Raw genomic sequence first — 12,938 nt, 5'->3', positions numbered from 1 at the left:
CCTAAAAGCTCTAAGTACTGTAATATAACACGCAAGGTGACAAGGGATCAGTATGGTTGGTGTGTTTCTATCCACAAAGGATAGAATAGGTTTAAAATTGGCATTGAGTAAGTACCACATTCCCTAGTCCTTCATCTGCTGGATGCCAAGTCACTTCTGGAAAGACATATATTTATGGCTCAGTGCTGAAGTACTTAAGGTTTGAGATGAATCAGCAGCACCTTATTGGTCCTCATAGACTTGTACTTTGGGGCTATGAAGCCATACCCTCTTTTCCCTTGTTCCCCATGGTGGAAAGAGGACTATCCACTGAGCCAGGAAGAATGGCCCACTCAGTAGACTTTATTTTTTTATCTTCTTTTAGGAGCTAATCAAGGTTAAATGACTTGCCCAGGGTCACACAGCTAGTAAATGTCAAATATCTGAGGTTGGATTTAAATTCAGGCCATCCTGAATCCAGGGTTGATTTTCTATCCACTGTGCCACCTAGCTACCCCTCAGTAGACTTTCTTTTTTTTTTAATAAGCAATCGGGGTTAAGTAACTTGCTCAAGGTTACACGGCCAGTTATTTCTGGGTGTGGTGCTGAGTAACCCAGCCCGGATTTTGATCCAGGTCATCCCAACACTGGAGCCGGTGCTCTTAACTCATTGAGCCACCTGGCCACCCCACCTCAGTAGACTTTCAAAGAAATGACTTCACCCTCACATTCTCAATTTCTTTTCTTGTCTGTTAAGTATGTTGAAATTGTTAGAACATCCCTCTCAGTCTTCCATCAAGGAAGCAAGGGGACTTTTCTCCCTTCACTCCAGTAGCTATGGTAGCTATTGAAAGTATGTGCTAGTCTAACATTGGATGTCAAAAACCTGGCTGCTCTGTGTTTCTTTCCCTGATCAAAGTGACCAAACAGTAATGCCGAGATGGACATTTTCTAACTTTGGTGATAGCCACATGAGTTTATAGATGTCAGGAAACTCCTGGGTCCAGGTGCTTGCTGGGTGACCAGTAGGAGGTGTCCTCAGTAACAACTTCTCAGAGGAGATGACCAGTACCAAGAAGAACCCACATCCCTGGCTTGATTAAAGATATGGACCTTGAGTAGGTTGCATGATATTGCAGAGCTGTGGTTATGGTAAAATGTCTGTTCCGCAGTCCCACAAAATGTTTTATTTTATGTCCTGATGTTTTAAATTTCAGCCTCCTTGGAGAATATAATAGGAGTGATGAGTTACTGTTTCATATTTCCAGTAATTTGCCAATGCACACTTGTGGGTTTCATGTTTTAACGTTTATTGCTTGAAACATTTCTTTTTGGGTAGATGCAGTCAATAGTTGCCTGATCTGCTTTATACAGAATACTTTTTTAAAAGACTTTTTTTTATTATAAACTTGACAGATATCAACAAACTGAACATTTTAATACACATAAAAGAATAGAGGAAGATTATAGGAGAAACCATGAGTCTCTATTATCTATGGCTTATTTTTTTAGTACATATGAAATTTAAAAAAATTATTTTTTAATATTTTCTTTTAAAATGATGAATTCCAAACTCCCTCCTTCTACCTCTCCTCTCACACTGAGAAGGCAAGCAATATGATATCAATTATACATGTAAAATCATGCAAAACATAGCTATATTTCAAAAATGCAAAAAAGGAAAGTAAGTGTGAAAATCATACTTTGATTTACACTCAGAGTTCATCAGTTATTTATCTGGAGGTGAGTAGCATTTTTTTCCCATCAAGAATCCTTTGGAATCGTCTTGGATCATTGTAGCCAAGTCTTTCATAATTGATCATCATTATAACATTGCTGTTACAAGGCACAATGATCTCCTGGTTCTGCTCACTTCACCTTGCATCAGTTCATATAGGTCTTGCCATGTCCTTCTGAAATCACCTTCCTAGTCATTTCCCATAGCACAATAGTACTCCATCACAATCATATGCCACAACTTGTTCACCCATTCCCCAACTGATGGGCATCCCCTCATTCTCCAATTCTTTGACCACAAAAAGAGCTGCTATGAATATTTTTGTACATACATACAGGTGTTCTTCCTTCTTCTTTGATCTCTTTAGGATATAGATCTAACAGCCAGTACTGCTGAGTCAAAGACTATGCAGTTTTATAACCCTTTGGGCATAGTTCCAGATTCTTCTCCAGAATGGTTGGACCAGTTCACTACTCTACCAACAGTTCATTAGCATATCTATTTTCCCTCAGCCCTTCCAGCATTTGTCATTTCTGATAGGTGGGAGGTGGTATGTCAGAGTTGTTTTAATTTGTCTTTCTCTAATCAAAAATGATTTAGAATATTTTTTTCATAGCTTTTATTTCTTCTTCTGAAATATGCCTGTTTATATCTTTTAACTATTTATCAACTGGGGAATGGTTCTTGTTTTTATAAATTTGACTCAGTTCTATACTCAGTATATAATTGAGAAATGTGGGCTTTATCAGAGAAATTTGCTGTAAATGTTTTTGATATTACTTTATTGTCTGACACCTTTTAGCAAAATGTAGTTTCCCCAATTATTCCTTTTAATTAGGTCTGGTTTTGCCTTTGCTTTGTCTGAGATCATATTTGCTACCCCTGCCTTTTTTTTTTTAGTTTAGCTGAAGCATATTAGATTCTGCTCCAGCCCTTTATTTTTAATTTGGTGTGTCTGTTTTAAGTGTATCTCTTGTAAACAACGTATTACTGAATTTTAGTTTTTACTCTGTTCTGCCATTCTAATTGTGTAGACCTCAAAAGTATTCTCAGATGCTTATTGGATAGATAACTGAATTGTTTTGCTAAAAATCAGATTTGTATTATGTGCATTAGAGAGAAATGAAGCCAAGGAAGGAACAGAGACCAGGTGGAATATGGTCAAAAAAGATACCTTGTGTCCTCTCTAAATAGAATTACTGGGTGAAGAGTGGACTGTGACACAAAAGAACAAGACCATGTCATTTGATGAAATATTAAATGTTTCAGAAGGACTAAGTGGATAATCCCCCCCTTTTTCTTTGGTCTCAACATATGATTTCATCAACCCATGGAACTTACCTGGTGGGTCAGAAACAAAAACAATGATAACACAAAAGGTAGCATTTATATAATGCTTTAAGTTTTACAAAGTGCTTTACAAAAATGACCTTGTTTCATCTTCCCAACCATCTTGTGACTACCTGGATATTGCTATTATCCTTATTTTAGAGATAAAGAAATTGAGGCAGAAAGAGGTTAAGTGACTAGGTCAGGGTCACTCAGGTAGTGAGTGTCTGAGGGCAAATTTGAACTCAGGTCTTCAAGACTCTAGACCCAGTGCTCTATGCCTGTAGTTAGGCAATTCATCCATAAGGTACAGCCTTAGAGAGTTGCCTTGGGGCACCAAGAGGTCAAGTGATTTGCCTAGGGTCATATAGAATTTAAACCTAGGTCTTCCCAACACCAAGTTCACCCTCCACTATGCCACCTTGCCTCCCCCAACTGGTCATAAATGCAGCAATATTTAATGTCAATGACATCAATATAATCAGAATAAGGACTTACCATGATTCAAGATTAAATTAATTGCTCGCTTATGGCCCATTTCCTCTAGTACTTCCAAAAGGTCCCCGATGGTCTTGTTTTTCTGTGCCCAAGACCAGAGTAATTCCCTTGTTCCACTTTTGCCTTGCTCAACATACTTTTCAATGTGTCGAACGTCGAGCCAACTGCTGGAAAGGCGTTCAGCTGTGGAATTGGGTGAGGGAGGGAGATGGAGAGAGGAGAGAACAATGAGAAGATAACATATTATTTTCATATCAGACCAAAAGCAAAAGTCACTGAGTGGCTGTCCACAAAAACCTTTGTGGAAGTAAAAAATAATATTGAAGGGAAAAGAGGGAAATGTTCAACTGAGATGGGCACCATCTGTATAAATATGTAAATGGAAAACAATTCACAGATAGATAGATAATTTTATTTTAGTGCTACAAAAATCCTCTCTCCATACTACTAAGCAATCTTCCTAGCATTCGCTCTGACCACATTGTTGTTGTTCCATTGTCTGCAGTGATGTCCAATTTTTCTTGACCCCATTTGGGTTTTCTTGGCAGAGATGCTGGAGTGGTGTGCGTTTTCCTTCTCCAGCTCATTTTACAGATGAGGAGACTGAGGCAAACAGGGTTAAGTGACTTGCCCAGGATCACACAGCTAGGAAGTGTCTGAGGCCAGATTTTAATCCAGGAAGATGAGTCTTTCTGTCTAAGCCTGGTGCTCTATCCACTGCACCACCTTGGCTGCCCCTGATCATTATTTCTACTCAAATACTGTCAGTGGCTCCCTATTATCTACTGAGGAAAATTCAAACTAAGGTCAGATTTGATTCTGCAGTAGGTTGGATGGCATCGAGCTATGGAGGTCCTTAATCAATAAAGAGACGTTGGAAAAATCAGTGACAGATTTCTGACAGATCTAACTACTTAAAAATAGCCTCTTCAGTTGGTCTCCAACCTACCTGTCCAGGTTTATTTCTCTGTTTCTTTATACTTTAGCCAAACTGGTTGACTATGAATCTCCTGCTCTTGTCCTGACATTTTCCATCTCCACATCTTTGCTAAAGCTCCCCCACGACTGAAGTAGTGTTAAGGGAATGAAAATTTAAGATCTTCCCTGCCCCTAGGCCCTTTGATAGTCTTAAGTGTACCTGGAGCCTGTGGTGAGGCTTGTTTTTCAGGAGATACTTTGTGACTGGGCAGTGGGTCAACAGGGTTGTTACATTCTCTGAGCCAGAAGAAGGCTATATAAACCTTGATGTGAGACTTTGTTTTGGGGCTTACTTTGAGAAGTGTCCTGTGATTTTACCAGACAATACTCTGGGCAGCCATTGAGCCCCCCAGCTTTGAAAACCCAGATGTGGATGCTTCCCTCTCTGGTAACTGTGATTTGGTATGGATGTAATGGTCAGACAGCTGGAGGCCTGTCTGCTTGAAATGTTTCTCTGTCTTGTAACTTCTGCTTGTAACCTGTCTGTGTACTCTGAAGTTTGGGGTGCTGACTTTTTCCCCTGAACTAGGTAAATGATATGTTTGATTGATTAAAGCAAAATTGTTAACCCATTTTGAGTTGCTTTCCTTTAGAAAAGCAGATCTAAAAACCTGTGTTGGCAGCCACCCTGGGGATGCTGGGGTGCTTGCTGCTACAAGTGGCCAAACCCCATCATCTGAATAAGTCCTTTCTGTGCTTCAAGGCCCATCTCATGTGGGGCTTTCTCCATGAAGCCTTCCCTGGTCCTTTCCTTCCTAAATATCTAAAAATACTTACCTTGGATCTTTCCTCATACTTAGGATCAGAAGATGACAGGATTTAGAAAGCTAGATGGAAATTTGGAGGTCACCTAGTATCGTTTTCCTTGTATCACAGTTATTTGGACAGTTGTCATTTCCATTCATTTAATTAAAATCTCCTTGAGAGCAGGACTTAAATATATATTCACGATGCTTTTCAAACAGTAGATGCTTAATTAACATTTCTTCAATTCAACTAAAATTCATGTTTAAAAATATAATGCTGAACTGAAAGGTGATGATTTCATGTACTATCATGAATTAAAAGATGCAGTAGCTAGTTAATGTGCAGACAGGACTTTAATATATCTAATATATTATCTCATTTAATTCTCACAACTACCCTATGAGATTATCTCAGACAAACTTTATATGAGTTGATTCAGAGTGAAGTGATCATAACCAGTCAATCAATGTGCCAGACACTAGGTTAAGTATTTGTGATACAAAGACAGGCAAAAGTCAGTCCTAATACTCAAGGAATTTACAATCTCATGGAGGAGACAAGATGCAAAAAGCTAAATATAAATAAAGTACATACAAGAAACATTTTTTTAAATCAACAACAAAGGGAAGGCCCATAGAATTAAGAAGGATAGGGAAAGGCTTCCTATAGAAGTTAGGATTTTTTTTGGTGGGGGGGGGGGACGACTGGGAATTGAAGAGAGCCAGAGAAGACAGGATACAGAGATGAAGAGGGAGAGCATTGAAGGCATGGGGTACAGTCAATGAAAATGTTGAGAGATGGAGTGGTATGTTCAAGGCAAACAATTTATACAACATTATAAAGAAAAAAATCTAATTTAAGAAAAATGATCAAAGAATGACTAACCATGAGTTCAGAGGACATGATACTTGTCCCCTGATAGAGAGGTGAATGAGCTTAAGGTGCAGAATGGACCATTTATCTCTAGGCATGGACAAGGGCAGGTCTTGTGTTACTTGACTGTGAATATCTGATACAAAAGGTTGGCTTTTCCTTCCCTTTCACTTTGGGAAAGGGTTTGAGAGGAAACAAAGAAGAGGGAAATTACCGAAATGGAAAAAAATTGAGAAAAATAAGATCAATGAAGCACTTTTTTAAATACACAGGAAAGAACAGAAGGAAAACTAATAGAAAAGAAAGACAAGCAGGACAGCTTTGAAAATAGCATTCTGATTTTTATGACATACTTAAAAAGAAAACATGCTATACATAATAAATTCACAGCTTTATGGGCAATTCTTTTTTCTATGTTTTACTTTGTATATGGAAACACTTATTCGGTGTTTGTTGAGTTCAGGAAAAAAACAACACATTAGCGGAAAAATAAAACCAACAAAATCACCACCCAAATCCTTTATGATACATTGTTACTATTTTCACCATTTAAGAGATCAGGAAATCAAAGACGATAGATAGAGTGCCAGCCCTGGAGTCAGGAAGACCTGAATTCAAATCCAGACTCAGACCCTTACTAGCTGTGTGACCCTGGACAAGTCACTTAGCTCAGTTTCCTCATCTGTAAAATGAGCTGAAGAAGGAAATGGCAAACTACTCCATTATCTCTGTCAAGAAAACCCCAAATGGGGTCACAGAGAGTCAGACAAGTCTGAAACAAAACAGTAACGACGTAAAATCAAATATTCAAATATATATATGTATATATATATATGTGTGTGTGTGTATATATATATATATATACTATTATTAATACCATCTTACATGTAATTGGGAAATAAGATATACAGGCACTGAGGCATAGAGATCCCCTGGAAAAGTCAAAAAGGGTATGGGAGAAAATATGGGAGACAGCAGATTGGAGGAGGGGATATCCTGTGGGACTACTATTTTGGGGCAGTGGGTAGGGGAAAAACAGGGAGAAAATTTGTAACTCAAAATCTGGCAGAAAGGAATGATGTAAATCAGAAGTAAATAAAGCATTAAAAAAAAGAAAAAAAACAGTAGCAACAGATGAAGGGACTTATCCAGGGTCACATAGCTAGTACGTGTCTAAAGCAGGATTACACTCAAGTCTTCTTAACTCCAAGTCCAGCATGCTGTCCTGCTGTCCACTCTACCACCTGGCTGCCATGATATTTTACAGCTTTTCACCATGAGTTTCAAATCTTAAGTGTATTTTAAAGGACGGTGGGGGTGACAAAGAAAACAGACAAATCCTTGAATATGTTTGTGGAATCTGGCGTGATTTCAGCAAAGGATTTATGCTGGTCAATACTAGATATCTTTCCTTCCCCTCTGCCTGTGTACTACTGAGAGTCAGTCTTGTGCTTCATATCAAAATTGTAGGACTGTCGATAAGGCCATAGAACAAGAAGTAAGCTCCATGATTAGGTACTGAAACCAACCTCAATTTGAAGAAAAGGTTTGTTCTCTACCCATCATGTGATTGTTGTATTCTCAAATTCACAAGGAGGAGGGCCCTAGGAACCACCACAGTCATAAGTCATAGTAAGAGGTAGGAAAATTCCTAAATTCCATAGGCCTTGGGGGTAGGACTGATGAGAAACACTTGGAAATCCCTGTCCCTGACAAAATGAGAAAAGCTCTTTGGGAAACTACTTCCTAATGGCCATTGACAGTCCCCCCAAAAGCACTTACTTTACTTTGCTAAGTTCCATAAATACCAATACAAGCAGAACAAAGACAGTCCTTGTCCATAAAGAGCTTACATTCTAATGGGGAAAGATAATCCATAAAAGAAAGCTGAAAAAGGAGGAAAAGGGGGAATGGAAAGGGCAGCAGCCTGAAGTACTGTAGGAAGAAGGATGAGATGCGGCTGGCCTGGGGGGTCTTCTTAAATAATCATCCTGGGAGGAGCCCACCGATCAAAGATCATATTCTCAGATTAGACTTTTCATGTGGGAATTCCAGGGCTGTAGTGAGTTTTCAGGGTGGTGAGTTTTCTGGAGCATGGTAGACAAAATTTAGAATGTGGCCTAGAAAGGAATGAACATCATGATCTTCCTCTACTCTTGTGGCTTCCCCAGACTTCTCTGCATCTACCTCATCTCTGTGCCTTTTTCAGCCATGAGTGGGTCATCAGAGGTCTGAGCCTTCAGTTTTATTGATCTCTAGAGATATGTCTACACTGAGCTTAGCAGAGTGCTCTGGCACATAGTAGGGGTTTAATAAATGTTTATTGATTGATGGGTTAAGTATGATGAAATCTAAAGCTGCCTTCAGTTCCCAGGTAGCCACTACCTCTGGATCCAATCCGCATATTTGAACAGGTGTGTTCTTGTACCCAATCACATCATTCATTTAGCTCAAGAGGGACCACAATACCTAACTATCCATCTTAACCAGACAGGACTACAATGTCTGGCCAATCAGAAAGCAGTATGACCAGGATGTTTGACCACTGAACCACAGAAGGGACTTCTCCCCTATTACATAATCCCTTAAAAAAAACCCTCCTGTTTTTCTATTACTGATCATATTCCTATATTCTATGTAAATTTTGATTGTGTAATCAGCATCATAAACTCTATAAAATTATCTGTTCTTCCTTACTGAAATTGCAAGTTCCTCTTAGGAACTTAGCCACTCAGCAGAGCGTGAAACCACAAATCCACAATAAATTTCTCTAATTGACTTGGAGTCAGCCCAAGTCTTTGAAATTCTTTGAGACATTCCTGCCATATTGCAACCTGACCCTCATCAGGTATACTGTCTGAAATGAATTGCCCTTGGAAAAGCACAATGCCTTGTACATAGTAGGCCCTGACTACATCTTTGTAGGATTAAATTAAACTGAATTGGTATAGCATATTCAGATTATCAATTCTACTTGTGAGTAATTTGATTTGCTTAAACTCCAAGCAAGCACTACACATAGATTTCAACAGGCAAATTTCCTTGCTTTAAAGTAATTTTCTGTTACAAAGCAGTCCTGGCCTGCTTTTCCTTGTAAACTGAAAAACCACATTATGCTTTACATGTTTTCATTGTGATTGCTGCCAAATATTGTGCAAACAAAATTGAAAGGTGGAAATGAAAAATGTAGTCGTGCAGAAAGGGGGTGCTGTGCAGAAAAAAAATGGGAACCAATGACTAATCTAACTTTGAGTGGCAGCTCTCTTTATTAAAAATGAAACATATACACACTTTAAATGAGGATGATGGATTCAATTCAAATGCATGGTCAGGCTGCAAAAGAACAGCTACAACTAAGTATTTCATGTCAGTGAATTGGAATGTCTCTATCCTATCTGGCTTTTCAAAACTGACAACAAGGTGTTCCTTCTCCTTGTCGAGGCCAGTCCTTCTTTCCACACCCTTGATTCCATTCCTTCTGACCATCTCCAGCAAATTTCCTCCACTATCATCCCTGCCCCTTTTTTTTATTCTTCTGTCTCTCCTTATCTATTTTTTTTCATTTTTGAGAAAATGTATCTTATTTTATTTATATATTTACTTTTTACATCATATTCTTTTTCAAATATATCCCTTCCTTTCCCCCTATCCAGCAAGCCTTCTCTTATAACAAAGAAAGAAAAAAAAGTAGTTCAGAATCAGCGATCATACAAACTGTCTCCTACTTCTTTAATGAAGGGGAAGAGGTACCATTTCTTAACTCCTTTCTGGGGACAAACTTAGTTATAATGACACAACAGTGAGTTTCATTTTGACATTCCTTTTGATCTTCATTGCTTTAGTCGCAGTGTATATTGTTTAGCTCATTTGCTGTATCTTCATAACTTCTTAGAGTGGAGAATGGCTCCATTACATTAATATGCCACAATTTAACTGATTTACAATTTGGAGGATTACTTTTTTTGTCCAGTTTTTTGCTACCACAGAAAGTGCTGCTATTTTTTTCTCTTTTTTTCCACTTTTATATTTTTTAATTTGTTTGTTTCCTTTTAGTTTACAGGATTCAATTCCACAATTCCTTGAGTTTCACATTTTGTCCCCCTCCCTCCCTCCCTCGCTCCCCCCATGGCAGCATATAGTCAAGTATAGGATCTGTAAATACTTTCACATTATACATTACTCAGGTTATAAAGATGGATTGTATCAGCTGGAATGAAAAATGGTAAAGAGGACAAAGAACCAAATAAGAGAAGGAAAAAGATCAGGTATTTTGCTTCAACCTGGATATAAACTCAGTTCTTTCTAGTTCTTTCTCTGGATGCACATATTTCTCTCCATCATGAGTCTTTTGGGATTGACTTAAATCACTGCATTGCTGAGAAGAGTCCAGTCTATCAAAGTTGGTCATCACACATACGTTGTGTCTGTAATTGTGTACAAATTTCTCCTGGTTCTACTCTTCTCACTCAGCATCAGTTTGTATAAGCCTCTCCAGGTAAATATGAAGACCGTCTGCTCCTCGTTTCTTATAGCACAATAGTATTCCATAACATGCATACCACAACTTGTTCAGCCATTCCCCAGTTGATGGGCACCCCCTTAATTTCCAATTCTTTGCTAGCACAAAAAGAGCTGCTATAAACATTTTTATACATATGGGTCTTTCTCCCATTTCTATGATCTCTTTGGGATATAACCCTAGGAGTGGTATTGCTGGATCAAAGGGTATGGAAGTATTTATAGCCCTTTGGGCATAATTCCAGATTGCTCTCCAGAAAGGCTGGATCAGTTCACAACTCCACCAGCAATGCATTAGTGTTCCAATTTGCCCACATCCTCTCCAGCATTTGTCATTTTCCTGTTTTGTCATCTTAGCCAATCTGACTGGTGAGATGTGGTACCTCAGAGTTGTTTTGATTTGCATTTCTCTAATCAATAGTGAATTAGAGCATTTCTTCATGTGCTTATAGATAGCTTTAATTTCTTTCTCTGAAAACTGCCTGTTCATATCCTTTGACCATTTATCAATTGGGGAATGACTTGTATTCTTATAAATTTGACTCAATTCTCTGTATATTTTATATTATGTATATTTTATATTATATTATTTAATTATTATTATAATATTATATTATACAGAGACATAGGTTGTAAAGATTCTTTCCCAATTTCCCACCTCCCTCTTAATCTTGGTTACATTGGCTTTGTTTGTACAGAAGCTTTTCAATTTCATGTAGTAAAAATTATCCATTTTACATTTTATAATGTTCTCTAATTCTTGTTTAGTCATAAAGTCTTTCCCTCTCCACAAGTCTGATAGGTAAACTATTCCTTGTTTTAGGAGACTGCTTACAGTATCAACCTTTATACCTAGATCATGCACCCATTTAGACTTGATTTTGGTATATGATGTTAGATAATGGTCAATGCCCAGTTTCTGCCATACTATATTCCAGTTTTCCCAGCAGTTTTTGTCAAATAGTGAGTTCTTATCCCCAAAACCAGGGTCTGGGGGTTTATCAAACAATAGATTACTATAGTCATTGACTTCCGAATCTCATGTGCCTAATCTATTCCATTGATCCACTCCTCTATTCCTCAGCCAGTACCAAGTAGTTTTGATGACTACTGCTTTATAATACAGATTGAAATATGGTATAGCTAGTCCACCTTCCCTAGCATTTCTTTTAAGTAATTCCCTTGATATTCTGGACCATTTATTCTTCCAAATGAATTTTGTTACTATTTTTTTCTATCTCTATAAAGTAGTTTTTTGGTAAATTAATTGATATGGCACTAAATACATAATTTAATTTAGGTAAAATTGTCATTTTTATTATATTAGCTCGACCCAGCCACGAGCAATTGATATTTTTCCAATTAGTTAGATCTGACTTTATTTGTGTGAAAAGTGTTTTGTAATTGTGGTCATACATGTCCTGGGTTTGTTTTGACAGGTAGATTCCCAAATATTTTATAATATCTATAGTAACTTTAAATGGGATTTCTCTTTCTATCTCTTGCTGTTGAATTTCATTGGAAATATATAGGAATGCCGAGGATTTATGTGGGTTTATTTTATATCCTGCAACTTTGCCAAATTTATTTATTGTCTCAAGTAGTTTTTTACTTTATTCTCTAGGATTCTCTAAGTATATCATCATATCATCTGCAAAGAGTGATAGCTTGGTCTCTTCTTTGCCTAATTGGATTCCTTTGATTTCTTTTTCTTCTCTAATTGCTACTGCTAACATTTCTAGTACCAGACTGAATAAGAGGGGTGATAGTGGACATCCTTGTTTCACCCCTGATCTTATGGGAAATGCTTCTAGCTTCTCCCCATTACATATAATACTTGCTGATGGCTTTAAACAGATGCTACCTGTTATTTTAAGGAAGGCTCCATTTATTCCTATACTTTTATTCCTATATTATTCCTATAATGTTTTTAATAGGAATGGATGTTGTATTTTGTCAAAAGTCTTTCCTGCATCTATTGAGATGATCATGTGGTTTCTGCTAGTTTTATTGTTGATATGATCAATTATACTGATGGTTTTTCTAATATTAAACCATCCTTGCATTCCTGGAATAAATCCTACCTGATCAAAGTGTATTATTCTTGAGATAAGTTGCTGTAGTCTTTTTGCTAGTATTTTATTTAGAATTTTTGCATCTATATTCATGAGGGAGATTGGTCTATAATTTTCTTTCTCTGTTTTATCTCTTCCTGATTTAGGTATCAGTACCATATTTGTGTCATAAAAAGAATTTGGTAGGACTCCTTCTTCACTAA

At 37.5% G+C, this 12,938-nt stretch overlaps 1 protein-coding gene across 3 annotated transcripts in view; it reads right to left on the bottom strand.

Annotated features, from left to right (window-relative positions):
• Nucleotides 1-12,938, bottom strand: part of IRAK3 (interleukin 1 receptor associated kinase 3) — a 114,648-nt gene that overhangs the window by 62,247 nt on the left and 39,463 nt on the right. For all 3 annotated transcript variants that reach the window (XM_069080956.1, XM_069080949.1, XM_069080945.1), the window contains exon 2: nt 3,545-3,727. In XM_069080956.1, coding sequence (XP_068937057.1) covers nt 3,545-3,584 — 40 coding nt within the window. In that variant the 5' untranslated portion in view covers nt 3,585-3,727. The remainder of the gene's footprint in view (nt 1-3,544; nt 3,728-12,938) is intronic.

The sequence above is a fragment of the Petaurus breviceps genome, unplaced genomic scaffold, assembly GCF_028583685.1.
Source record: "Petaurus breviceps papuanus isolate PSGF00001 unplaced genomic scaffold, PetGlider_PUasm1.0 154, whole genome shotgun sequence".
NCBI classification, from domain to species: Eukaryota; Metazoa; Chordata; class Mammalia; order Diprotodontia; family Petauridae; genus Petaurus; species Petaurus breviceps.
Note: the sequence above shows the minus strand (reverse complement) of the source record. Positions and strands in the feature narration are given on the sequence as shown.